Raw genomic sequence first — 27,229 nt, 5'->3', positions numbered from 1 at the left:
ACCCTCCCACAGATTCTCCTATTCCAGTCCTATCCCTGACTCGCAGGGTGACTTTGGGCAAATTACTGCCTTCTTCCTTGTCTTAGTTTCTCCCGGTTCTGAAGTGGGGCTAGTACTCTCTGCCCCTCCCTGGCTCGAGGGGGCCTGCAGGAGTAAGCAAGATAATAGTGGGGAACTGATTTGGAGGAAACTATCAAGAGCCAAGTGAGAGGTATCAGCGCTGACCTGTGTTTACCTGGGTGTGGACCTCGGGATCCCAGCCTCCTGAGGTTTGGGAACAGCCCTGACAGCTTCTTGGCCTGGCTCCTGGCTCCTTTGTCCCACTTCCAGACAAAGGGCAGAAACTGAACCCAAGAGTCTGGTTGTTTGGAGAAGATGAGATGTCAGAGCAAAAAGTTTGGGGCTCAGGCCTCCCAATCCACTCTGTCCCCAACTGCTGGCTGTGTGACTGTGGGCAAGTCACTGCCCCTGTCTGGGCCTCAACAGCTTGGCTCTGACAGCCTCCCCGAGCTGTGCATTCAGAGGATCCTAGAGCCTGTAACCTGTAATCATAGTTTTGGGATAGAAAGGATCTCGCCATCTAGTCCAAGCCCTTTGCTTTTCATAGACCACTATGGGGTTTCTGGAGGCCTGGTTAACCTGAGGTCATAAAGTGGTTGCAAAGAGGATCACGCAAGAGAGGGTATGTGGGTCAGAGAAAATCCACTGGGAAGACAACCCCAAGTGAGCTGGTGGGGCAGCAATGTACTCCTTTGTACTCCATCAGTGTTCCATTGTCACTGTACCTTCAGCCTCTCCCTCCAGGCCTGAAATGCAGCACGGGCCTCTCCTTACCCACAGCTCTCCTTCCCTTCCCCACTTCTACAACAGTCTCCAACCCGACTCTGCCCCCTGCCCCTCTAGGTTCCTACCTGGCTCCTCAACCATTCATATGGTCAGCTGGCTCCTCATTCCCAGCATCCTCCTTTCCTGACCCTGGCAGGCTTTGAAACCCCTCGCCTTTGAGCCTCTCTCTTCCTGGGTCTCCCACCGCCCCTCCGACTAATCCTCCTCTGCTTCCTCTTCCTCCAAGAAGAGCCTCTGTCCTCACTTTCTGCTCTCCTCTCTGGGTCCGCTCTCGCTCTCTTCCAGTAATCTCCCCACTCCTCCGTTTCACCCTCACATGGCTCGTTCCCTTCACCAGGCCCACATGCTCACCTCCAGAGTGTTGGGGGCCTCACCAGTATGCACCCACAGCTGGGACACAGAGCTAAGTGTGTGGCCCAAAGACTACAAGACACGTGTGTTTTTGCCCTGTTCCTAGCCCTATTTTATGTTCCTCCTTCTTTTTTTTTTAAATCTTGGTCCTACTTTATACTCAGGTTATCTCATAGTTTATAGATGCTTTTAAACTGCCTTTAAATCCCTCCCCAATAAGGCTAGGCAAAAGCAAACAAAAACTAAGTAACCCGCAATAAAATCAATAAAACTAGCCTCCATCTGGTACCTGATGATCCCTCACCTTCTGCCTGGTTCTCCTGAAGCCACCCCGCTCCCGTCAGCCCTGTTTCTATTGGTGGCACTGCCAGGCTCCCAGGACAGAAAACCTGAAGGCCCCACTGACTCAGCTTCTCCCTCTGCATGAGCCAGTCAGTCACCAAGTCTCAGAGCTTCTCCCTTCCCCAACGCTTAGGACGCTATCTCTCCTTTTCCAGCTCCATGGTCTCTATCCCACCTGGGAGCTCCTCGTCTGATGATCTGTTTCTTTCTGAAATAGATCTCAATACCTCTTCAAAAAACACCTTTTTCATATTACAAAAGCAATAAATATTTATTGTAGAAAATTTTTAAAATGCAGGTCAACAAAAAGAAGACAGTAAAAACCACCTGTAATTTTTTATTTTTGTTGCAGTATGCGGGCTTCTCACTGTTGTGCCCTCTCCCATTGCAGAGCACAGGCTCCGGACGCGCAGGCTCAGCGGCCATGGCTCACGGGGATCCTCCCGGACCGGGGCACGAACCCAGATCCCCTGCATGGGCAGGCAGACTCTCAGCCACTTGCGCCACCAGAGAAGCCCAACCACCTGTAATTTTATCAACGACAAGAGAACACTGTGGACATTTGGGTAAATATCTTTTTCCAGTTTTGTGTAAAAAAAGTGGTTGTTTTTTAGCCTCGTGACAGGGGGCTTCTCAGTTTCCTTCCCAGTCTATTTTCTTGTTCTTCTTTGTTCTGAGCTCAGCTGATGGAACCCCAGGAGCTACTGCAGGTGGGGAAGGAGAGCCTGCGGGGGAGTCTGGGCCACTCCCAGGGCTGAAGCAGGCTTCCGGGTTTGGGGTTTCTAGGTGGTGCATTTAACCACAACCCTTGGAGTGGGGTGTGGGGGGAGCTGAGCAGTGCCTTCCCAGGCTTCAGTCTAGCTGCGGTGGCGGTGGCGGGGAAGGAAGCGGTCTTGTGCTATAGGGCAAACCACTCCTCATTCAGGGCTTTTTGTTTAAGTGGGCAGGGGTGGGTTTGGGAGAAACAACCCAGTTTTTGTCCCTGTTTGTTTGAACTGTTGGGACCAATAGGTTTTGAATAAAACTGCCTGGAGGGCCCAGGCAAGCACCTAACCTTGGGAGTGGCAGGGTGGATGGGGAGAGTTAGAGCCTGAGGCGCTCAAGAGGACCTAAGACCTAAATTGCTGCAGGAATGTGGGCCCCCATTGCCAGTCTCCCAAATTTTCACAAGAAGCTAGAGATATGGGATTTAAAAAAAATAAACTTTCCTGACTCTTTAACTGTTAGTAACTAATTAAAGAAATTAAACTACTGTTTGGGTCACAGCCCAACTGGCTGCCAGCATGCAACCTTGCCAACTAGCCTTTACTGCACATCTACTGTGTACTTCACACAGGTTACTCTCCCTGATTTACTTGGTATGGCATCCTCTTCCTTCCCCTCTCCCTGTGTCGTGACCTCTAGTTGTGACCTCTATACTCCTTAAAGCCGAGTTTGGATTACCCCTTCCCCTGTCCCTCTGTTCAAATCCCCAAGTGCCCACCAATGTGATCTCTACCCACCAGCCTCCCAGCTTTTCCTCTCAAGGTCTGAGACAAGCTGAGCAGCTTGCTGGACCCCAGTCAAAACAAGACCCATGATCTCCCCTGCCCAGCTTTTGCTCACTATGATTTTGCTATGCCTGGAACACCCACACCCACCTGCTCATCTCATTTTATACCTCCTTCATGAAGCCAAAATGTTCATCGCAGCTCTATTTACAATAGCCCGGAGATGGAAACAACCTAAGTGCCCATCATCGGATGAATGGATAAAGAAGATGTGGCACATATATACAATGGAATATTACTCAGCCATAAAAAGAAACGAAATTGAGCTATTTGTAATGAGGTGGATAGACCTAGAGTCTGTCATACACAGTGAAGTAAGTCAGAACGAAAAAGACAAATACAGTATGCTAACACATATATATGGAATTTAAGAAAAAAAAAATGTCATGATGAAGCTCTTTCTTAATCTCCACGGCTTGATCAGCCTCTGTTTTATTCAACAGCCATTTGTGGGATACCTTGTATGCACAAGCAGATCCTAGCACAGTTGATACTGAGATAAATAAGACTCAGTCCCCATCCCTGCCCCCGAGGAGCCTTGTCCCTATGAGGGTAGACTTATGCTAACATGGGCCATATGTATGCAGCAGAGCTGTGAGAGAATGGAGAGGGCAGCTGTGAAACAGCGAAGGCTTTCTGAGCTGGATCACGAGGTAAGTAGGAGCCTTCCAGGGGGTAAAGAGGCATTTGAGGTGGAGGCAACTGCCTGTGCAAAGAAAGGAGGCATGACAGTTCTATTTATTTAGGTTGTGCCGGGTCTTTTTTTTTTTTTTAATATTTATTTATTTGGCTGCATCGGGTCTTAGTTGCAGCACGCGGGGTCTTCGTTGCCGCGCATGGGCTTCTTTCTAGTTGTGGTGCGCAGGCTCTAGAGCACTCGGGCTCAGTAGTTGCAGCACGTGGGCTCTGGAGTTGTGGCGTGCGGGGCTCTCTAGTTGTGACATGGGGGCTCCAGAGCACGCAGGCTCAGTAGTGTGGCAGGCGGGCTCTCTAGGTGTGGCATGCGGGCTCTAGAGCATGCAGGCTTAGTTGCCCCACGCATGTGGGATCTTATTTCCCCGACCAGGGATCGAACCGGGGCCCCCTGCATTGGCAGCGCGGAGTCTCACCCACTGGACCACCAGGGAAGTCCTGGGAGGCATCAAAGTTCTGAGAAAGGGAGTCATTTGGCTGGGGATGGAGCAGAGAACAGCTGGGGACATCTCAGTAGTTTGGGGACCATATTGTTTTGTTACAGTATTTGCATTCCTTCCGCCTGCACTCCAGAGTGTAAGCTGCAGAAGAACAGGCACTGCGTCTCAGCTTTTATTGCTCCACACCGGACACCTGCCTGGGACTGTGCACTCTGGACCCAACCCTTGCAGCAAAGACAGCGCCCGGCAGTGGTGAGCGCGCCCCCTAGCGGCTCCTCCGCGCTCCCACCTCCTGTCACCCAGCTGACTCAGCCCTACCCTCCTCCCTCCCAGCAGCTCTTTCTAGGGAAGGCGCTTTGTCTGCCATCATCTCAGTACATCTCCACCTCTCCCTAAGAGGAGGATGCTCCCTTTGGTCCAACAAACACTTATTAAGCTTTTATTATGTGTTGATTACTCTTCTAGGCATTGGGATACAGAATTGACCTCAGCCCGGAAGTGCTCATAGAGAACCACGGGATAATGAAGGTTGTTCCCAGTGCTGGGGAGACCAGAAGAGGAATAGAGCCCATTTCAAGCTTTGAAGGATGTATGAGTGGCTGGCAAGGTAGGAAGCAAAAATACTGTGTCTGGGAATTCCCTGGAAGTCCAGTGGTTAGGACTCTGTGCTCTCAGTGCCAAGGGCCTAGGTCCAATCCCTAGCTGGGGAACTAAAATCCCACAAGCTGCGTGTCTCGGCCAAAAAAAAAAAAATACAGTGCCTGATGAAATAGGAATTGCCACAGCACCATAACGGGACCCACCCCCTGCCATCTACTCAGTTTATTGACCTACTACCATTTACTAAGGTCGTAGAGGGGGTGTGGGGTGCTGGAGACCCAGAGGTGACTTAAGATACCATCTGTGTCTCCAGGAGCCCACAACCCAGTGGGAAGACAGATAAGTAAATGGAAAGGAAAAGGGGGTGCTCTGTGCTGGGGTGCTCTGTGCTGAAGGTCCTGTTAGCAGACACAGGGATGTAGAGTAGGGAGTGCCCCCCAGCCGTGTGTATGCAGGAGGATTTCAGGAATGAGAACTCGAGTTTAGGTTGAAAGATGAGAAAGGGGGAGGTGGTCCAGGCTGAGTACAACAGGTACTAGAACACAAAGGTGTGAGAAAGTTACCCATCAAAAGGAGGCCCATCCTGGCTGCTAATAAGGTTCTGCTTCTTGATCTGAGTGCTTGGCTCCTGGGTGTGTTCAGTTACAGAAATTCATTGAGCCGTGCACTTAGGACTCAAATATGGACATTCACCTAGGTTGCCCTTCAATCCTTTAAAAGTAGCCCCCAACCTCTCACACTGCCGTTTGATTTTTCTGTATAGCATTTATCACAATTTAAAAGTGTCTCTTTTGTAAGGCTAGACTCTGGAGCCATAATGTAAGGGTTTAAATCAGTCCTCCGGCACCAGCTCTAGGACCTTAGGAACTGAACTTTGCTGAGTCAGTTTCCTCACCTGTAAAATGAGGATAATAGTACCTTCATCCCAGGGTTGTGTGCTGAGGCAATCACTTGAGATATGTAAAGCACTTACATAGTACTTCCTATGTGCTTATCTTACAAAACCAAATTTCTAATGACTGGCGGTGCCTGGTACATAGGAGCTCAATAATTTGTTGAAGAAATGAAGAAATGGGGGCTTCCCGGCCGGTCCAGCAGTTAAGACTCTGTGCCTTGACTGTAGGGGGTGCAGGTTAGATCCCCGGTCGGGGAACTAAGATCCCACATGTCCTGTGATGCGGCCAAAAAAAAAAAAAAAAAAAAATTTTTTTTAAAAAGAAAATGAAGAAATGAATTAAAGGGATGATTTTTTTTGGGGGGGGGGGCACCAAGAGGCAGGTAGCTCAAACAAATGCAGGCGTGTGTGTTGGAGAGAAGCACCTCAGCTAAAGGCTCCTTCCTCCTCTGCTCCTCAGAGACTGGGGAGCAACTATACTCCGGTAAAGAAGCAGAGGCTTCTGTGGGTGGCCACATGGGACCCCTGCACCCACACCAAAGGGAGCAGAGATAAGAACCAGGGTTCAGGGGACTTCCCTGGCGATCCAGTGTTTAGGGCTCCGTGCTTCCACTGCAGGGGTCCTGGGTTCCATACCTGGTCAGGGAACTAAGATTCCCAAATGCCGCGGAAAAAAAAGAACCAGGGTTCAAGCCTATGCACCCCCCCACCCCCTCCCCCGTCCTCAACTACACACTGCAGGCTCAAACCCGGAAGAAACGGTGCTCTGTGGCCTCCCTAGGCCCCCTATTCCCACGGCCTTTTCTCCCCTCCCCACCCCCTGGCGGTCAGACTTGGCACATCTCCTCACCCTCAGGGGCTGGGGCTAGGACAGTTTCGGGAAGGGCGGGAAAACCTGCTAAACAGGGTGACCAAAGCCTGAACCGGTAGGGCGGGGCAGTCCCATCTCCCCCTGCAGCTCTGTCCCTCTCCTGGCCCACACAGCAGAGGCAGGAGACTTACAGGACAAATCACTTTATTACACTGTGGGTGGACTGGGGCCGGTGGGAAGTAGGGGAGCAGCAGGGCCCTGGGGGGTGCCGAGGATCTGGCTGTGTGTGCCACAGGCCAGGCCAGGTTGGGGCTCACTCCGCGGGGAAGGGGAAGAGGCGGCAGCGGCCAGAGAGCCACTTTCCACTCCTCCCACCCACCCGGCACGGCATTAAATAAACAGAAAGCAGCTCTGTACAACACAGAATATACAGGGACGTCCTCCCCTGCACCCCAGCCCTGGACTTTGCAGGGTGGGAGGGCCAGCTCTGGAGGACGGGAGTTGGGGCCTCCAGCCTCTGATGCGACCCCAGGCCTCTTCTCAAGGTCGTGGGATGGGGGCAGGCAGCTCTGAACAGGAAGCAAAATTCCAACTTCCTCTGAAGTCCTAGGCAGATGGGTCCAACCATGCGTGGGACTCCTGGCTCAAAGGTTTTCTGCTCCTTGCAGACCCTTGAGCTTTCTCAGGAACAAGTAGCCTGAGCTTAGCTGAGACACCTCCAAGAGCGTCTGGAGCCCTGGCCCTGGAGGCAGATAGGCCTGGGAAACAGGCTGGAGGAGTCTGGTCCCAAAGTCTTCCTCAGCCCAGGCCTCTACCTTGGCAAGGAGGAAGCAGGGCCAGGTGAGAACTGGCTAGAGCCCTCTAGAGCCCCAGGCTCAGAGGGGTCGGGTTGTTTGGTAGTAGACCAGATGCTCCGTGTCCTCGGTGGTGGATACCTTGGAGCTGGTGGGGGTAGAGGGTGGGGGGTGGTGGTGGCGGTGTCTGTGGAAGCCCTTCCTCTGGTTCCTGAAGCAGCAGTAACCCAGGATGGCTACCACCACCACGATGCAGGTTCCCAGGAGCACTGCAATGGCCACCTCCACGGAGTCTGGAGGAAGAAGGAGCCGAATGAGGTGCTCCCAGGGCCTGCTCAGTTCTGACACCCACCCCAACTCTGTAAGGAAGGGTCAAGGCAAATGGATGCCGGGCGTGGACGGCCCTCGGGCATGTGAGCAGCTCAATCAGCTCTGTTGGGAGCTCGGTGAGAGGGATTCTGATGGGCTTCGGGTCTCGGCTCCAGGTTGCTCTACTTGCAGGTAGTGTGGGGGAAGGCCCGGGGTGCTGACGGCACACACACCTGGCATTCATTTTTATGCTTCTCTCCCTCACCCCTGGCAGATACCATAATTGATCGTGGCACTCTGTCCCTTCAGCCAACCTCAGGATCCTTCTCAGCACTGGCTTAGGCAGTCACAACCAATTGTGTGAGTTGATCCTTGAGTTGATACCTACTCAGTGGTGACAGGGCAGATGGGGGCTTACCTGTGTTGGGAATGGGGCTTTCCCGCCGCAGACCAAACACATCCTTCTCTACAAAATGATCAGGGCAGGGGTCGCGGAGAGACAAGTCAATACGAAGGGTTCAAAGACACAGCTGCTCTTCAGCAGTGCCCCAGACCCAGTGCCATCCTTTCCCACCCCTACTCCGGGTGCTCTGAGGACGAGGTGTGACCAGCCCAGGCCTTGGGACAGAGCCAAATGCTCTAGCTAAGCCTTTCCCCTCCCCATCTTCCGCCCCCCACTGCCCTGCTCACTGGAGATGCCACGACAGGACTCAAGGCACTGCTCCTCCTCCTCAAAGTTGTTCTTGTTGCCATAGCAACCACCATAGGTAAAGCGGGCGCAGCGTTCAGTGAACGGGTTGTAGTACCAGCGGGGGATGCTCTCCAAGCAGAGGCCCGTGTCTGGCAGGTCCACGCAATGGCCTGGTGGGTAAGAAGCAGGCAAAGGGGTGAGTGTCCACGTGGCCTCCCTGCCACCACCAGGCTCCACATCGTTGCTGCCCACCACCTCCTGACCCTCCTCCTCATGTTGAGGATGGCTGTGACTCAGTGAGGGCCTGGGGCCCCAGAAATATCTGGCTCATCTAAAGTGTTGCAAGGAAGACAGAAGGGAGTAAGCTTGGGCCCAGAATCACCCTAGACTTGACTCATATATTTTTCAATTTTCTTTCAGCATTCCCAATTCTATCAAGGTCTTGGTTTTCTCTCTAGCACTGGATAGTCTACCTTTTAACAAAGAAGGCTAAGGGTCTGAGCCTTGGCAGACAACAATGTCCAGCTAAAATTTATTACCACGTTTTATTATACTTATTTATTTATTCTTTTAAAATAAATTTATTTATTTTTATTTTTGGCTGCGTTGGGTCTTCGTTGTTGTGCGCGGGCTTTCTCTAGTTGCGGTGAGTGGGGGCTACTCTTCATTGCGGTGTGTGGGCTTCTCATTGCGGTGGCTTCTCTTGTTGTGGAGCACAGGCTCAGTAATTGTGGCGCACGGGCTTAATTGCTCCACGGCATGTGGGATCTTCCCAGACCAGGGATCGAACCCGTGTCCCCTGCATTGGCAGGCAGATTCTTAACCACTGTGCCACCAGGGAAGTCCCTATTATACTTATTTTAATAGTCAGTCTCAGATCGTGGCATATAATAGTGGCTTTTCATTTACGGTAGTGATATGAAATTTCCTTTTTAATACATTAAGTTAAATCAATAACATCTCAGTGATATGTAGGCATGGCTAAATTTCTGAACGTGTTAAGAGGATGTATGATGCTTGGGAAACATAGAAGGCAAGTCCAGGACACCCCCCGACCCAGCTTTCTGCCCACAGCCTGGTACACACAGCAGGCCTTTGGCCCATTGATGGGATGAGTGAGGATAGGAGTGCCAGCCCTGACCCAGGGTACCTGGGCAGGAGCTCACCTTTGTCCCTGGGGAAATGGATCTTCTGGAGTTTATCGAAGCCTCTGGTATCTGCAAAGATGAAAGATCGGAGGCGCAGACCTGACAAGGGTCTCCCAGAGGTGTGGGGTGAGTGGTCTGGACCTCCCCTGCTGTGCCCACCACCCTCCATCCCCCAGGCCTCACATTTTTCACAGGTGGCCTCATCGGAGGCGTCGGGGCAGTCGGGAGTGTCATCACACTCCAGGAAGCTGTCGATGCAGCAGCCATCACTGCAGCGGAACTCGCTGGAGTGACAGGTGCCAGAGCACACTGGGTGGGGGCGGGACAGGGTGGACGGTGAGGTCAGGCTCAAGCAGCGGCCAACAAATACCAAGAGTCCATCATCTACTTGGCCCTCTCTACCCCAAGGTGGCATCATGACACAACCCCAGTTCCCTTTCCACCCCTGTCCCTTATACCCTCCTAACACAAAACGGGCAGAAGCTGATAGGAGGATCCTGGGCTACAAGGGCTGGGGCACTCGTGGGCCTTCATTCTGATGGTAGGAATGGGTTGTTGGGCCAGGGCAGTGTGGTCAGGGGCCTGGACTTGACAGAGGCTGGGGAGCTGGCAGGGGTGAGGGGAATAGGGACAGAAGCAAAGCCCACCTGGATGATGCCTTTCCACTGAGGGGCCTGGGAGAGAAAAACAGAGAAGTGAGAGGAGGCAGGGCCAGGCCCCAGCAGGGATGAGCTGATAGGGGGGCCCGGGGACGGGGGATTCCCACGCCTACCTCCCTGACCCGTGACGAGAGAACACCTACCCTGGGGGAATGTCACCTGAGCCCCAACACTGCTTCACAAAGGCCCACCTTGCACATTGCGGCAGGCGAGCTTGCACTCTTCTTCCCGAAGGTAGTTGTTCTTGTTGCCCAGACAACCTCCATAAACAAAACTCTTGCATATCTGTTCTGTGGTGTCGTAGTACCAGCGGGGGAAGGAACCACGGCAGCGGCCCACCTTGCTGGATGCAAGGCAGTATTCTGGGGGAAGGAAAGCTGGTGAGGGAGCTCCGAGGGCCAATCAGCAGAGCCGGAGCAGGGTGCAGGGTGCGGGTGAGTCCTGGGTCTGCCTCCCCACCCCCTTCCTCACCTTCTGTCTGCTTGGGGGACAGCACGGTGACTGTGATGTTGGACGTGCTCTCTCGCTGGTCTGAACCGGCCACCGTCAGCTGGAACAGGTAGCTGCCTTCCTTGAGTCCCCACAGCTCCACCTGGTCTGGATCATTCCTCTAAACACAGGAGTGGCCATCAGGCTGGGACCCCTTGATGCCCCTGGTTGGCCCTAGGTCCTCCCAGTCAGCCCCCCTGCCCCACTGCGGGGAGCCGAGGGACTTGGTATTAAATGGATCCTCAGCTTCTATCCACCCCACCCCGTCTGGAGCCGCAGTTTGGCCTACAGCCCCAGAAAGGGGGCCCTGGAGAGCTGAGGTGGGGGTCAGGGAGCCAGCCCAGCATCGCACCTCTACCCTGACGTCTGTGTCACCCTGCAGTAGGCGCCAATCTGTGTTCTCCACACCCTTCAGCACCAGGGGTTCCTGTGGCTGTACCTTCAAGTCTGTGCCTTCCCAGGCCTTGGGGATCCGGGACCCTGGGAGGAAGGTGAGATAAGGTCAACTCTCACTGAAAGGACAGGATCTCTCCTAGAGTGGGGGGCTGGTGCCTTATGGGTCGCAACTAGACCAACCTAGGACTCGGCAGCCTGCCTGAGACACAGATGCGATTTCACAACTAAACCATTTTCTTGCCCTCTGTTTAGATATATCATACTTAAGACATTTTTATGTTGTAAAACCAACTTTCTGAAGCAAATAACTAAACAGCATTGCCATCTGATCCCATTTAGGAAAAAAAAATATATAGATAGATATATATATCAATATATATTGATATATATCTATATATATCAATATACATATACAATATATATATACATATACACTATATATATATATATATCAATATATGCACGTATATTTGGAAGGGGGACTTTTCTTGTTTTCTACAATGAGCAGGTACTTGTGCTAATTCCTTTAAAAAGTTAAGAGTAACGATACTTTTGAAAAGCCAAATAAGTCAATGTGTAATTAACACCATCACCCCTCGCTCTGCAGCCCACATCACTGCTAAGAAGCCCATCCGGACAGAGACCTTGAGCAGAGCCCTGGGCAGCACCACGTCAAGCTTTGGTGTCCCATGATGATTGGCACAGGAGCAGGATGCCTCTGCCACCTCAGACAGACTCTGCCTCCAGTTACAAGGGGGCACAAGGCAACCATACCCTCCCCCAACCAGGGTCTTCAGAGCGGGTGTGGCCCTGCTGACATCTTGAGTTTGGACTTCTGGCCTCCAGAACTGTGAGACAGTACATTTCTAGTGTCTTCAGTCACCCAGGGTGTAGTAACATGGCACAGCAGCCTTAGGAAATGGACACACTGCCCTTGAGGGTACTACGGTCCAGTTAGGCAGGTAAGACCCAACAACAGGAAGCAAAATGGGAGAAAGACCCAACAAGATGAAGGGCTGTGTGATACATGTACAAGAAAAGGAAGTGGATGTTTAGAGAAGGGAAAGCCCACAGCAAGCTAGAGGAAAAAGGCAAGGCTTTGTGAAGAAGGGAGAAAGGATTTTTTGATCCTTTTGTTTTTATTTGTTTGGTTGTGGGGAAGAATGTTGGTGTTGTTGATGACAGCAGAAAACATGATGAGCCAAAGCAAGGAGTCGGGAATTTGTAAGACTGGTTAGGTGGACATTGAGGAGATCGGCTGGGCTGGATAGATCCTGCCACAACTGCATTCTCGTCCCTCTTTCCAGATGAGCAAATTGACACCAGAGAGGTTAAATGACTTGCCCAGGGTCGCTCAGTTTCAAAACGGCAGAGCTGGGGTTTGAACCCTGGTCTGATTCATGCTCTCTCCAAAACATCAAAACACCATGCTGCAGGCCATATGTGCTTAGAAGTGTGATTCTTTAAATAATCTTTATAGTCTTTGGGTTTTGTTTTTGTTTTTAGCTTAGGTAATACATGTACATGATGAAATATGCAAAAAATACAAAAGGGTAGTGAGAATTAAGTCCCTGATTCTTAAACCCCCAGGTTCCTCTCTCCAGAGGCATTCTCAATTACTAGTTTGGGTGTATGTGTATGTGTGAGTATCAAGAGAGAGTGTATAGGATATTCACAAGCATGGTAGTTCTTCATCTTGCTTTTCCCTTAATATATACTGGAAATCAGTCATAGCAATATATAAAGAACTTCTTCTTCCTTTTTTTTTTGTTGCATAGTACTTATTGTATGAATGCACCAAAATTTACAACACATTAACCAGTCCATCAGTCTAGTCTCTCTTGATGTAGGTCCTTCTTTCCTCCCTCCCTCCCTCCCTACTAAGAACTAACCCTTGCTACCTCAGGGTTTATTATTATGATTAAAACAGCACCACAGTATCCAATTATAGGATGTGTTGACAGACACTGAGCTTGTTTCCAATTCTTTGCTCTTATAAACAATGGTACAGTGACTGATTGCCTGGTAAGTTGTTTTACACAAGTTTAAGCATAGCCGCAAGATGAGTTCCTGCAAGTGGAGTCGTGTTGAGGGTTATATGCATTTACATTTTGGGTGGGTATTGCCCAACTGCCCTCCACAGAGGCTCTGCAGAGGGTTACATCAAGTTTAAGAGTTCAAAGAAGAGAAGGTAAAGAGATAAGAACAGCTGGTAGGAGGCTGAGTCACAGAGATTCCTCTTTGATGAGGCAGAGTAAGCAGAGCCAACAGGGAACTCTCAGAGGGTGGTCCCAGAGGTGAGAAGACCAGGACACACAGTGACAGCAAAGGGATGGGAGGGGAGAACTTCCACAGAGGAACACATCCGATGGTGCAGAGGGCTACGGGAATGAGAAAAGGGAACCTCGGTTGAGGGGAAGTAAGAGACCGGGAGAGCAGGAAAGTACCTGTTTGGAACCAAGCCCCAGCCCAGTGGCTTAAGGGCCCAACAGGGGCCATCCCCAGGCCCTGAGGTGAGAGGCCAAGCCAAGGGGGCAGTGAGCTGGGAGGAGCCCATTCCTCCCTCCTTGCATTTTTCAGAAAGTAATCAGCAGTCGCAAAGGGGAAAGGAGACAGACTACTTGGCAGTCTACTAGCAGAAAGATAGGCTAGCCCCACTGGCCCCCAGGGTGGAAGTGGCAAGCTGAGTGGCACGGCAGATCTTGGGCCAAATCAGCAATGTCCACCCACACACAGCTGGCCCTCTCCAAGCCCCAGCCCCCAGGAGCAAGGGGCAGATGCCCTGCCCTACCACTACTCCCTTTTTCCCACCCCCAAGAGAGCAAAGGGCCAGAGTAGCAATAAAGCCAGCCCCTCCCCCAGCTGCCAGGCCTCAGGACTCTCAAGGGAAACACAGACTCCACCTTCTAAGCCACTCCTCCAACGGAAAGAGGGGGAAGGGGAGAGGAGGAAAGAGCAGGGTGCTCAGGAGGCCCCAGCAATCTGGACTGGCCTGGCCTGGCCTGGCCATAGGCAGGGAAAGGGGGAACAGATCAACCCACCCTGGGGAGGATTCTCCCCAGTAAATCAAAGGTTTTAGAAGCCCTGAGCACTTGCCCACTTTGCCTGCCTCGGTCTACCCTAGCCTAGCCTCCAGGATGCCACAGTGGCTTGACCCTCTTTGTACCCTCTTTGTACTTCCAACCTCTCTAATAGGACTCAGCTGAGAATGGACTCCTTGACATGCACATGGCATCCCCCACTCCCCAAAACGCTGCGTTGCCCTGAAATGGCCTGGGGCCCACACAAAGTCCAAGGTCTACCCAGCTTCCCACAGGTCCCAGGAAATCCCCACTCCATCCTGTCTTGTGCCAACCAGGCCAGTCAGGGGGTGGGGAGGTTTCCAGATGAGGAAGGCCCCATCCAGCTCAGCTTCCTGACCAGATCCCAGAGTTTCAGGCGCTAGCCCTACAGTGAGGGGTCCTGGCAGAACAGGGAGGGCAAGCAGCTCAGGTCAATTAGAGTCATCACCACCTACACTCTGCTGCTTCCTTGTGGCACAGGCTCAGGCCCTGGCCCAGTGGGACTCAGTGGCCCAGCCTGGCCCAGAGACAGTGTCCCCCTCCCGGAATCTCCACCCTACCTCTCCTCAGAGATCCAGAGCTATTGGAAGAATAGGGAGAAGAGGAAAGGCTGGAGAGGAAAGTCCCTTTTCTACTTTCCAGGACTGAGATCACCCAGCTCCACTCCAATCCTGGCGCCTGGGCTCCCCAGTCTCTGGTTCTGTTGTCCACTGAGCTGTCCTGGATCAGAGACAGGTTTACCAGAAAGGTGGTCTTGTGTGAGGAACAGCACAGGACTTTTGGAGGTCCTGCCTGGGGTTGAGTCCCAGGTCTCCCATTTGTGGGCAGTGTTATCCTGGGCAAATTATTATTATTATTTGTAATCATTGTTTGTATTTACGTCATATTGATTGTAACTTTTCCTCTTTCATTTTAATTGTACTTATTGGGCCCCCTCTCTTTTTTTTCTTGACGAGTCTGGCTAAAGATTTATCAATTTTGTTTATCTTTTCAACAAACCAGCTCTTAGTTTCATTGATCTTTTCGATTGTTTTTTGGTCTCTATTTTATTTATTTCTGCTCTGATCTTTATTATTTCCTTCCTTCTGCTAATTTTTGCCTCTGCTCTTCTTTTTCTAATTCCTTTAGGTGGAAAGTTAGACTTTCCATTTGAGACTTCTCTTGCTTCATTAGGTAGGCCTGTATTGCTATAAACTTCCTTCTTAGAACTACTTTTGCTGTGTCCCACAGATTTGGGAAAGCTGTATTTCTATTTTCATTCATCTCAAGGTATTTTTTTGATAACCTATTTGATATCTTCATTGACCCATTACTTTTTTTTTTCGCATGTTTATTGGAGTATAATTGCTTTACAATGGTGTTAGTTTCTGCTTTATAACAAAGTGAATCAGTTATACATATGTTCCCATACCTCTTCCCTCTTGCGTCTCCCTCCTTCCCACCCTCCCTATCCCATCCCTCCAGGCGGTCACAAAGCACTGAGCTGATCTCCCTGTGCTATGCGGCTGCTTTCCACTAGCTATCTACCTTACATTTGGTAGTGTATATATGTCCATGCCTCTGTCCCACTTTGTCACAGCTTACCCTTCCCCCTCCCCATATCCTCAAGTCCGTTCTCTAGTAGGTCTGTGTCTTTGTTCCTGTCTTACCCCTAGGTTCTTCATGACATTTTTTTTCTCTTAAATTCCATATATATGTGTTAGCATACGGTATTTGTCTTTCTCTTTCTGACATACTTCACTCTGTATGACAGACTGTAGGTCTATCCACCTCATTACAAATAGCTCAATTTCGTTTCTTTTTATGGCTGAGTAATATTCCATTGTATATATGTGCCACATCTTCTTTATCCATTTAACATGGGAGTCAGTTTCCTAATCTAAAAGTGGGATGACTACTAATAACACCCTTTTCAGAGGTGGTTGTCATGATGCCTAAGTGAGAGGCTGAGTGGCATAGCGATCAGCAAACTGTAGAGAGCTAACAGAGGTTATCAGAGTGACCCATCCCTGCCCTGGAGCCCCACCTGGCCAGAACAGCAGGTGGAGAGAATGGGGACTGAAGGTCTCTGGAGGGGCCCTGATCCTAGCTAACTGCTCAGTCCCAGGAGGAAAGAGAAGGAGCCTTGGGCCCGACTTTGCCCTTATTCTGGAAGTAAACAAGGTGAGCAGACAGCTTGGTTACCAGATCCTGAGCAGGGAGAGCCCTGCCTGTCTTACACACACACACACACACACACACACACACACTTGCCTGGACAGCTGACATCCCTTCCCTACCAGATATACATACCAGTGGGCTGACTCACCCAGCAACCCTCCTCACCCCCACCCCAGAGGCTCTAGGCCACTGCGCCCTCAATACCGCCCCCTCCCCAGTTGGGTCACCCCCAGACTGGGCTTGTTCTTTAGACTCTGGGGGCCTGACAGTTTCCCCCAGACCACCAAAAAATCAGCTCGTGGGGGGAGGAGTACAGAGAGATGCTATAACCAATCCCAAGCCCAGCAGTGGAGAAGGAACCTATCCTTCACCAGGTTCATTTGACAGGGCACCAAGGTGCCTAGGACAGTGCTCCGCCAAGGCGCCAGGGGTATCTTCTATCTATCTAGTCACCAGGTGGCCTCCAGACAGCTAACTCCCTGACTTGGCCTATTGGGGCCAGAAGTGAGAATCTGGAGAAGCTGCGTCCTCTCTCCTGTACACACATCCCAGAGCACCAACCCACTCAACACCCTCAATTCAGGAGCCAGTCTGTGCTCTAGGGTGTCAGCCCTCCCCACTCCTGTAGGCTGTCCCTTATTTACTGTTTGTACCGCCTACTTCTAAGGAGGAGTTGGGGTCGAATGGGACTCTCCTCCTAACTGCGTTCTGATGCCTCGCGCAGGACTCCATAACCAGTCCCTTCTCTGAGTTTCCCCGAATCCTGGCACCCTCGTCCTTACCTACGAAGCCCTGGGTCCGCAGCTCGAGGTAGGAGCGGTAAACCTCCCGCGTGAGGTAGTTGATGAAGCCCTTCCTGGGCGCGAACTTGCACACGAAGTTCTGCTCGTAGAGGCAGTTGATGAGGAAGCAGGAGGCGATGGCGTCCTCCCCGCCGTCGGGCTGCAACTCCACCAGCGCCAGATTGCAGTCGTTGGAGCTGCAGCAGGCGTGCACGCAGTCCCGGCCGCGGCGCACGGTGAGGGAGCGCAGGAAGGTGGCGCCGTTTCTCACCGAGGCGTCGGTGTCGAGTACGAAGGCAGGCACCCCGGGGGTAAAGCGGTCCAGGCAGTTGTCGGCCGTGAGCAGACTGGGGGGCACGGGCGGCGGCCCGGCCTCGGTGCCCAGGAGGCCGAGCGAGCAAAGGAGCCACACGGCGACCGCTGGGATGCGGGCCTGGGAGAGGCGGGCCCCGGCCATCATCCCCCCGGGGACCGTCGCCCTCCTCCCCACGGCGGTCACCTTCACAGTGCGGGCCCCTGACCTCCGAGGGTGATAGCGACCTGAGAGAGGGGAGGGGACGGAGGAGGAGACACCGGATCAGCCGGGAGACTTCAAGGTAGGTGGGCGGGCCGGGAGGAAGTTAAGGGGAGGACCGGGAAGCACCGAGGACCCCGGGAGTGGAGAGGGGCACGCGGGCCCGGTCCTCCCACGCACACTCCGGTGACCCGACAGCCCGACGGACGGCCAGACGGACGTCTAAGGAACTCACGTACCCGGACACACGCACGAGCAGAGAACAAAGGGCCAAACATGCTCAGAACCCGCTTCACCTCCTCGCTTGCTCACCTCGGCCCTGGTTACCTGCTCAGGTGAGTGGGGTGGGGCCGAGCCAGCCGATGTTCCGGTCCCGGCTTCCTGCGCGGCTCGGGCCGCAGCTTCCGCCCCAGTGCCCGGTGCGCTGGCGATCGGCCACCTCCTCCCCCTAGTTTCTGGTGAAACTGAGTCAGCGCAGCAGGGGCGGGGCGGACATTAACCCCAGCGCCGCCGGCTCCGCCCACGCCCGGTGCGCCTGTCCAGCCCCAGCTTCCGGACCGCCTATCCGCATCCCCGGGATCCCCGACCCTTCTCCCTCAGCCTGGTGCCCAAAGGGGCTCAGAGGCCGGGGCGCCCTGCCCCGGGCCGCTGGATCCACCGAGTCCAGCCTCACGTGGTTCCCCGCACCCCAGAAGTACACCCGTATTCCCTGAGGCCCGGACAGGTCAGGAGGACGCTTCAGCGAAGTCAGGCACCCGAGGGTGGGTCGGGCGCTCTGGGGCGGCTACCTCCGGCCTCCCTTTCCGGTCCGGGCCGGCATTCCCAGACCCAGGCCTGAGGCGCTTGGGAAGGGGCTGGCGGAGAAGAAATGGGGGAAAGCCCTATGCAAAAGATCTCGCTGTCGTCGTCAGCCCTCGAGAAATCATTTCCATCTGTGGCAGGAAGAGATCCCAGAAACTGCGTGGCTGCACCTTTGGTAACTGGAATCCAGGATGCCTGCTCCATCGTCACCACCTTTGCCAGCTCCGAAAGCCCTCCTTTCTCTGTCAGAGTGAGAAACAGGAGATTTCCAGTGTCCAGGCTTCCCCGCTTGATCTGCAGTGGTTCCTTTTGGTTTGAGGCCCTTCCTCAACGTGTACTAACGTTTACATTCGGGTCACTGTCGGAGCTGAGTCCCTGTTAGCCTCCTTGGTGAGTTGATCCCTTCTCTGCAGAATCCCTTTCCTCTCTCACCAGGTGGGATGATCCTGGTCAGGAGCTGGCTGCTTTCTTCCAGTGAAATAACATCCTTGGAAGCTAGAAATTCCAGCTTTCCAAAGTAGCTGAGTTAATGACCTTCACAGAGCCATGTACTCCTTGAAGCCAGGCTCATTGCATTTCCTGAGAGAAGAACTCCTCCTAAAGTCTATTCTTTAATTTTTTTATTTTTGGCTGTGTTGGGTCTTCGTTGCTGCACGCGGGCTTTCTCTAGTTGCGGCAAGCAGGGACTACTCTTCCTTGCGTTGCGCGGGCTTCTCATTGTGGTGGCCTCTCCTGTTGCGGAGCATGGGCTCTAGGTGCGCGGGCTTCAGTAGTTGTGGCTCGCAGGCTCAGTAGTTGTGGCTCGCGGGCTTAGTTGCTCCGTGGCATGTGGGATCTTCCCGGACCAGGGCTCAAACCCGTGTCCCCTGCATTGGCAGGCGGATTCTTAACCACTGCACCACCAGGGAAGCCCCTAAAGTCCATTCTTTACAGAGCAAGATTGGTCCTATTAATGCTTTCCCCCCAAAGAGATTCCACACCTTCTCATGATGACTTAACAAACCCCAGCCCAATGGGAACGGTCTTCCTACTTTCTTATCTAGAGCAGCTTTACCTACTAGGTCCTGTAGCCAACCCTTCAATCATTTTCCTGGCTAAACTGCAACATTCCCTAGCTGCCCACATTATGAGTGTTGGGGGTGGGAATCTGAGGTCTGTCTCCCCTTCTCTGGATTTTCTGGGTTTTTCCACTGCCCCAGGCACAGTGGGGAACATTAGAGCAATGATGGTACACCAGGAATGAAGCATACGATTGTGCAGTTACTGGAAAGAAAGGATTTTGTTGAGATTTCATTCCTACCTCCTTCAATACCTTATGCATACAAGAATCCTAACACAGGAGACTGTTACCTTATGGTAATATTACTACAGATTAATCATTACTTCCATTACACCATTACACATTACTTCCATTCCATCATATACACCATTACAAAAACCTACATCCGTCAAGCCCTGACAATGCCCAAACCCTATGTATTTCCCACGCATTGCCCCATATACTCAAAACAAACCAAGAAAATAGGTACTAATTTTATTCCCCTTTTACAGATGAGCAAACAGGCTCAGACAGGTGAATGAACTTGTCAGGTCACGTGGCATTTAGGTGGCAGAGCAGGGATTGGAGTCCAGGAAGGCCACGTCTGTTGCTTCAGCACCTAAACACTGCTTTACTGCACTTACAATCTGACTTCAGCTGGAAATTCCACCCTCACCTCAGATTCAACTTGCCTGAAACACAAACTTTCAAGTGATGATCAGCCCCCATTTGAGATGCTTGCTGTGTGCCAGACACTCGACATCTGTGATCTCTGATTCCCACAACAGCTCTGAGAATAGTTTCTACTTTGCAGAGAGTCTCACTAAACTCCATCAAGGTCACGCAGTGAAGAGTGGGAGGCAAGACAGTGTAGGGGTTCAGCTTGTGGGCCTCAGACTCAAGACTACTGGGTTTAACTCTTTCACCTGTCACTATCAGTTGTAGACTTTGGCAACTTATTTAGCCCCTCTGTGCCTTAGCCTCCTTGTATGTGAAGTGGGGCTTCACAGGGTTAGTATGAGGGTTAAATGAGTTAATAGATTCATTTGACACCTGAAAAAAGTGACAGAGGCAGAATTTTATCTCAAGTCTCTCTGACATCAAAAACTACACTTTTCTCACAACCTTATGCTGCTTCTTACGTCCAGAAGACAAAACCTACACACGAGGGGAAAAAAGACTAAGATAGTCCACCAAAGTGGTGAAAGTGATGGCATTTGAATGATGGGAATTTGAAGTGACATTTTCTTCTTCCTAGCTTAAAAATTATTTCCGACGCTTCCCTGGTGGCGCAGTGTTTGAGAGTCCGCCTGCCGATGCAGGGGACACGGGTTCGTGCCCCGGTCTGGGAAGATCCCACATGCCGCGGAGCGGCTAGGCCCGTAAGCCATGGCCGCTGAGCCTGCGCGTCCGGAGCCTGTGCTCCGCAACGGGAGAGGCCACAACAGTGAGAGGCCCGCGTACCGCACAAAAAATAAATAAATAAAATAAAATTATTTCCGAGGTTTCCTTTAGTGAGCATGGAATGCTTCCATGGTGAAGAGAAAACTACATCATCATAACCTCCACATTGATCATATTTAGCCCCAAAATGCTTCTGTCTCCATATTCTCTCCTGATCTCACTGTCCCAGTCACTTTGGAGTCATCTGTGGGCCCTGCCTTTTCTTTTTTTTAAAAAAAATTATTTATTTATTTTTGGCTGCGTTGGGTCTTCATTGGTGTGCGCGGGCCTTCTCTAGTCGTGGAGAGTGTGGGCTACTCTTCGTTGTGGTGCGCATGCTTATTGTGGTGGCTTCTCTTGTTGCAGAGCACGGGCTCTAGGCTCACGGGCTTCAGTAGTTGTGGCATGTGGGCTCAGTAGTCGTGGCAGACGGGCTTAGTTGCTCTGTAGGCTCACGGACTTCAGTAGTTGTGGCATGTGGGCTCAGTAGTCGTGGCAGACGGGCTTAGTTGCTCTGTAGGCTCACGGACTTCAGTAGTTGTGGCATGTGGGCTCCGTAGTTGTGGCAGACGGGCTTAGTTGCTCTGTGGCATGTGGGATCGTCCCAGACCAGGGCTCGAACCCATGTCTCCTGCATTGGCAGGCAGATTCTTAACCACTGTACCACCAGGGAAGCCCCAGGGAAGAGCCAATTTTGACTCCATGTTGGATTTGTTTCTTTGAATTTAACCTTTGCTTTTCATTGTTTTTGTTATTATAATCATACATAATGGCCTGCCTTAGGGAACCCTGCCCCTGTGCCTGAATGTTAAACTAAAGTGCCTTTGTTCAGCTCACAGGGAGACAACCTGACCCTGCCCACCTGTGAATGGCTGCAAAAAAGAAATTAACACATCCCCTCCCTGATGCAGGCCACAGGGGGAGATGTTTTGCAAGATAAATGGCCTTTTTACTTTACTTCCTCACCTCCTCCCCTTCTCTGTTCTATAAAAGAAACAGGCATCCAGACCCAGATGCGATGGTTTTTTGGGGACCCTAGTCTGCCTGTTTTCCAAATAAAGTCGTATTCCTTGCCTCAACAGCTTGTCTCCTGATTTATTGGCCTGTTGTTTGGCGAGCAGAGTGAGCTTGGACTCGGTAACACTCCAGCCCTGCCTTCATCTGTCCTTCACCTGTTCAGATCCTCAGTGACCCCCAAGACCCTCTTTAGCAGTGTGTACAGAACCAGCTGTCCTCTGGATGGATTCATAAAGTTTGGTTTGTGGAGAGGTAGAGAGCGTCAGAGGTACTGGGGACCTTAGTTAAAGCCCTTCACCTTACGTATAGGAAGCTGAGGTCCAGAGATTTGTCCTTGATTTGTTCAGAGACACAGAGATAGTATGTGGCAGAGGCCACCTCCAGACTTCAGGTTTCTTGAATGCCAATCTTAGGTCCTTTCTGTGATTCTGACCTGACTTCCTGCAAAGCATTTCCAGATGATATTGTTTTCTAATTGTACGTTGCAGGCCCAAGGAGAAATGTCTGGGTAAGTTATCTCTTTTGTTAGACCAATGGCTCACTCCCTGTCTATGAACTTGGGAAAGAGAAAGCCAGGGTTTATGCTACAGGTTTCCTTCATATTTGCCGTACCACCAGTACCAACCACTGACCTTAGGAGTGGGTGTTTTGGTGAGAACATTCAGTCCTTAACACCACTACTAGAAAAGAAACACTGAGTGCCTTGTCTTGGATGGTGGTCTGGTGGTTTCTGTAAGGAGGTATAATGGATTGTCTACAAAGATGGCTATCAAAGATGGTAGACAGGACCTCACCTTCCCTGTAAGTGCATGCTGCTCCTCCCACCAAGAGGTGACATCTATCTTTCCCCTCCCTTTGAATCCATAATTTGCTTTGACCAGTAGGACGGAGCAGAAGTGGTGCCACATGACTTTCAGGCCTCAGCCTTGTGGCTTACATTTTCCCCTCTTAGAACCAGTTGTGATGTAAAGAAGTTTGACTACCCTGAGGAAGAGAGAGGCCACCGGAAGAGAGCAAGACCCTGGAGGATGAGAGACTGTGAAGGGAGAGAGAGGGATCTGGCTATATCTCACAGTCACCTCAGCTGACTAGCTTCGTGAAGCTATCCTGCATCCTTAGCCCCAGTCGACTCGTCCCAACAGAGATTAGCTACACCTGTGAAGCCCTGCTCACGTTGCAGAATTGTGAGCAAATGTGTTTGTTTTAAGCCTTTAAATTTTGGTGTGATTTCATAAGCAGTTAGGTTAGCGGGTCCCTGGAGAAAGAGAATCAGGAATGGCATTCTTGACATATGAGAAGCCATTTGGGGGGAAGTCCCTGGCAGTGCAGTGGTTAGGATTCCGGGCTTTCACTGCCGGGGACCTCAGTTCGATCCCTGGTCGGGGAACTAAGATCCCACAAGCCGTGCTACGAGGATAAATTTTTAAAAAAAGAGAGAAGCCATTTTGTGATCTAAGCCTGGCCGCAATGCTTGCCCTCAAACAGGTCTCAGTAACAAGGATCTCGAGGGAACAAAGGAATGTCAGAACAGAGAAGGCAGTCAAACAATAGTGCAGTGATAAAGAAGAGTCCTAGTTCCTCCTCAAGGGATATATTCAATACATGATTATACGTCTCTGAGTTCAGCAGGAACTAAGGCCCCCACCCAGGTGGAGGACGGAATGATGATGTTGACCCTCCTGACTTCAATCCACCAAGACTTGGACTCTGTCAACCTTTGCCATAATTCTATGCTGAATGCTCCTCTGCTCAAGCCTCTTCATGAATATGCATGTACCCTTAGCTCAGAACTTCCAGTTTTGCTGTTCGGTGAGAGACTGCTTTGGGAAAGATCCCTGGTGTTCTCCTTACTTGCTGCAAGTAATAATGAATCCTTCCTTTTCCCAGTCTCTGGCTGGATCGTATCTGTTGGCTCAACACCCACCAAGAGGCCAACCCAGTTTTTGGGTAACTGTTTTGCGGCAATAATAACTGAAACAGAAGGATAATATATTTACAGAACAAATTTTAGTTTTAATTATCTAATGATTATAAATAAATACATTTTATAAATTTTAGTTGTAATGATCTAAATAAAAGCCTTCTAATTCCCTTGATAATGCAGAGTCAAGGATTTTTTTTTTTTTAATTTATTTTTGGCTGCGTTGGGCCTTCATTGCTGCGTGCTGTGCGTGGGCTTTCTCTAGTTGTGGGGAGCAGGGGCCACTCTTCGTTCCGGTGCGCGGGCTTCTCATTGCAGTGGCTTCTCTTGTTGCAGAGCACAGGCTCTAGGCACGTGGGCTTCAGTAGTTGTGGCAGGTGGGCTCAGTAGTTGTGCCTTGTGGGCTCTAGAGCGCAGGCTCAGTAGTTGTGGCACACGGGCTTTGTTGCTCCGTGGCACGTGGGACCTTCCTGGACCAGGGCTCGAACTCGTGTCCCCTGCATTGGCAGGCAGATTCCCAACCACTGTGCCACCAGGGAATCCCAAGGATTTTTGATAAGGAATTTTGGGGAAAGTAATGACCCTTGAAATACTTTTCCAGGCGAGGCTGCTGTCACCTGTTCAATTTTTATGTAAAGGAGACAAGGCCCCTCAGATACTGCTGCAGCCCTAAAAGGGGAATTTTTTTGTTTGTTTTTGGCCACTCCTTGAGGCTTGTGGGATCTTAGTTCCCCGACCAGGGATCAAACCCAGGCTCTTGGTAGTGAAAGCACAGAGTCCTAACCACTGAACTGCCAGGGAATTCCCTCAAAAGGGAATTCTTGAAGAATTTTGCTAATGTCCAAAATGTTCATGGGACTTCCCTGGTGGTCCAGCGGTTAAGACTACTTGCTCCCAAGGCAGGGGGCCCGGGTTCGATCCCTGGTCGTGGAACTAAAATCCCACTACCGCAACTAAGCCCATGCACCACAACTAGAGAAGCCCGAGTGCTGCAACTAGAGAAGCCCATGTGCTGCAATGAAGACCCAGAGCAGCAAATAAATAAATAAATTTTTAGAAAGTGAAATAGCTGCTTGGGAAATTTTTTTAAAAAATGCTCACAATATTTCAGCGTGTTTGATAGCCTCTAAATGGTCACTAATGGTCCACACCTGCTGGTATTCATGCTGTTTTGTGTGTAATCTCCTTCCCTTCAGCATGGCTGGACCTAGTGATTGGCTTCTGATGAATAGAATACAGCAAAAGTCATGGGATGTCACGTCCTAGATTAGGTTACAAAAAGACTGTGACCTGCTTTTGGCTTTTGGATCAGAGGAGGCCAAGGTACAACTTTCTTCAGTCGTCCCGAATCCGGGTTCATCCGACACCAGCTGCCTCCACTATGCCGCCTAAGTTCGACCCCAATGAGATCAAAGTCATGTACCTGAGGTGCACCGGTGGGGCAGTCGGTGCCATGTCTGCCCTGGCCCCCAAGATCGGCCCCCTGGATCTGTCTCCAAAAAAAGTTGGTGATGACATCGCCAAGGCAACTGGTGATTGGAAGGGTCTGAGGATTACAGTGAAGCTGACCATTCAGAACCGAGAGGCCCAGATTGAGGTGGTACCTTCTGCCTCTGCCCTGATGATCAAAGCCCTCAAGGAATCACCAAGAGAAAGGAAGAAGCAGAAAAACATTAAGTACAGTGGAAACATGACTTTTGATGAAATTGTCAACATTGCCCGACAGATGCGGCATCAATCTTTAGCTAGAGAACTCTCTGGAACCATTAAAGAGATCCTGGGGGCCACCCAGTCTGTGGGCTGCAGTGTTGATGGCCGCCACCCTCACAACATCATAGATGACATCACAGTGGCGTGGTGGAATGCCCAGCTAGTTAAGCACTGCAAAGAAAAATAATAAAGGGTTATTTGACAACCAAAAAAAAAAAAAAGACTGTGACTTCCATCTTGCCTACCCCCCCGCCGCCCCGCCCCTCAGTGCCCTGGCTCTTGTGGAAACCAGCTGCCATGTGGTGAGTAGCCCTCTAGAGAGCTCCACATGGCAGGGAACAGATGTCTGGCCAACAGCCCTGGCCCGCACCTGGCTTGCACCCTTCTGAGAATCCCTGAGCCAGAAGAGCCAGCTAAGCCACCAACTAAAACAGTGATATAATAAATGCCTACTGTTTTAAGCTGATCAATTTGGGGATAATTTGTTATGCAGCAATATAAAACTAAGATATTCGTTAACTAAAAAAATTAGGATATCAAACTATAAACAGTTTATTTGGTACAACCTTTCAGGGAGCTAATATGGCCATAACATCAAATTCCCCTACAAGTTCACACTTCCTTTGTCCTTGTAGTTCTGCCTCTAGAAAATCTGCTAAAGTGTGGGAGGGGGGAGTGGGGGTGGGCAGCATGCGTTGCTAAAAAAAGGAATAGTTACAAGGATGTTCAGAGCAGCAATATTTATAATGGCAAAAAAATTGGTAGCAATCTATATATCTAGTAGCAGGGGATCGAGTAACTAGATCATGGAATTGCCTCTAACAGAACAGGTTGGAAAACATTAGTGAGTCTTGAAAGCAAAGTGACTTGCCGTCAGCACTTGAAAAAATAAAGGTAAGTTTTGCTTCATAAGACATTTTCATTTCGTGTTTGTATGCGTGTGTGTCATGAGGTTAAATGAATTTCTTACTCTGAGTCATGGTCTAAATTTTGAGAAACTCTGCAGTGTTGAAAAAGGATGTGTATAAAATTACTTAATGACACAAAAAGTATTCAAAATATAAGTTACAAAATAGCACACATATGTTACAAAATGATCCAATTTCGTGAAAATCCAAAATAAGTAGATCTATATAAAAAGTGGAAAATACACCAAACATATCGTTTATACTTCTTATATCTATATTTTAGAATTTTCTACAATGAACATGTCTTTTTAAAAACTTTTTTTATTGAAGTATTGATAGTTTTTTTTTTTTTTAACATTTTATTTATTTGGTTGGTTGGGCTGGGTCTTAGTTGTGGCAAGGGAGCTCCTTAGTTGCGGCTCGCCAGCTTCTTAGTTATGGCATGCAAACTCTTAGTTGCGGCATGCACGTGGGAGCTATTTCCCTGACCAGGGATTGAACCTGGGCCTCCTGCACTGGGAGCATGGAGCCTTAACCAATGTGCCACCAGGGAAGTCCCGATAGGTTTTTTTTTTTTTTTTAAATATTTATTTGGGGCTTCCCTGGTCGCACAGTGGTTGAGAATCCGCCTGCCAATGCAGGGGACATGGGTTCGAGCCCTGGTCTGGGGAGATCCCACATGCCACGGAGCAACTAAGCCAGTGAGCCACAACTACTGAGCCTGCACTCTAGAGCTCGCGAGCCACAACTACTGAAGCCCGCATGCTGCAACTACTGAAGCCCGTGCTCTTAGAACCTGTGCTCCGCAACAAGAGAAGCCACTGCAATGAGAAGCCTGTGCACCGCAATGAGAAGCCT

The 27,229-nt window shown here is 50.7% G+C and overlaps 1 protein-coding gene, 1 long non-coding RNA gene and 1 pseudogene across 7 annotated transcripts; 2 read left to right on the top strand and 1 right to left on the bottom strand.

Annotated features, from left to right (window-relative positions):
- Nucleotides 1–4,333: 4,333 nt before the first annotated feature.
- LOC307182441 lies at nt 4,334–8,011 on the top strand. The gene is made up of 3 exons (XR_013827170.1): nt 4,334–4,474; nt 4,688–4,829; nt 7,906–8,011. It is a non-coding gene; the product is annotated as an uncharacterized lncRNA (long non-coding RNA).
- On the bottom strand, nt 6,767–17,984 carry SPINT1 (serine peptidase inhibitor, Kunitz type 1). Of its 5 annotated transcripts, none has more exons than XM_079913723.1 (11): nt 17,772–17,955; nt 17,019–17,558; nt 10,971–11,098; nt 10,601–10,739; nt 10,321–10,491; nt 10,118–10,144; nt 9,654–9,779; nt 9,489–9,539; nt 8,322–8,492; nt 8,050–8,097; nt 6,767–7,615 (listed from the first exon to the last, which is right to left on the bottom strand). In XM_079913723.1, exons 2-11 carry the CDS (start codon nt 17,476–17,478, stop codon nt 7,404–7,406), a joined length of 1,533 nt encoding a protein of 510 aa, XP_079769849.1. In that variant the 5' UTR covers nt 17,479–17,558; nt 17,772–17,955; the 3' UTR covers nt 6,767–7,403. The 5 variants fall into 5 exon arrangements, with proteins under 5 accessions (XP_079769849.1, XP_079769845.1, XP_079769846.1 ...); XM_079913721.1 differs by having other exon boundaries at nt 7,412–7,615; nt 9,654–9,718; nt 17,772–17,867; XM_079913719.1 differs by having other exon boundaries at nt 9,489–9,779; nt 17,845–17,984.
- Nucleotides 17,985–18,408: 424 nt separating this feature from the next.
- Nucleotides 18,409–25,631, top strand: LOC307182023 (large ribosomal subunit protein uL11-like; annotated as a pseudogene). Its single transcript, XR_013831734.1, has 2 exons — nt 18,409–18,723; nt 24,950–25,631. The product of XR_013831734.1 is annotated as a large ribosomal subunit protein uL11-like (transcript).
- The last annotated feature ends 1,598 nt before the right edge of the window (nt 25,632–27,229 follow it).

This window comes from Stenella coeruleoalba, assembly GCF_951394435.1.
Source record: "Stenella coeruleoalba genome assembly, chromosome: 2".
In the NCBI taxonomy this organism is placed as follows: domain Eukaryota; kingdom Metazoa; phylum Chordata; class Mammalia; order Artiodactyla; family Delphinidae; genus Stenella; species Stenella coeruleoalba.
This window is presented reverse-complemented; position numbering and strand designations above follow the sequence as displayed.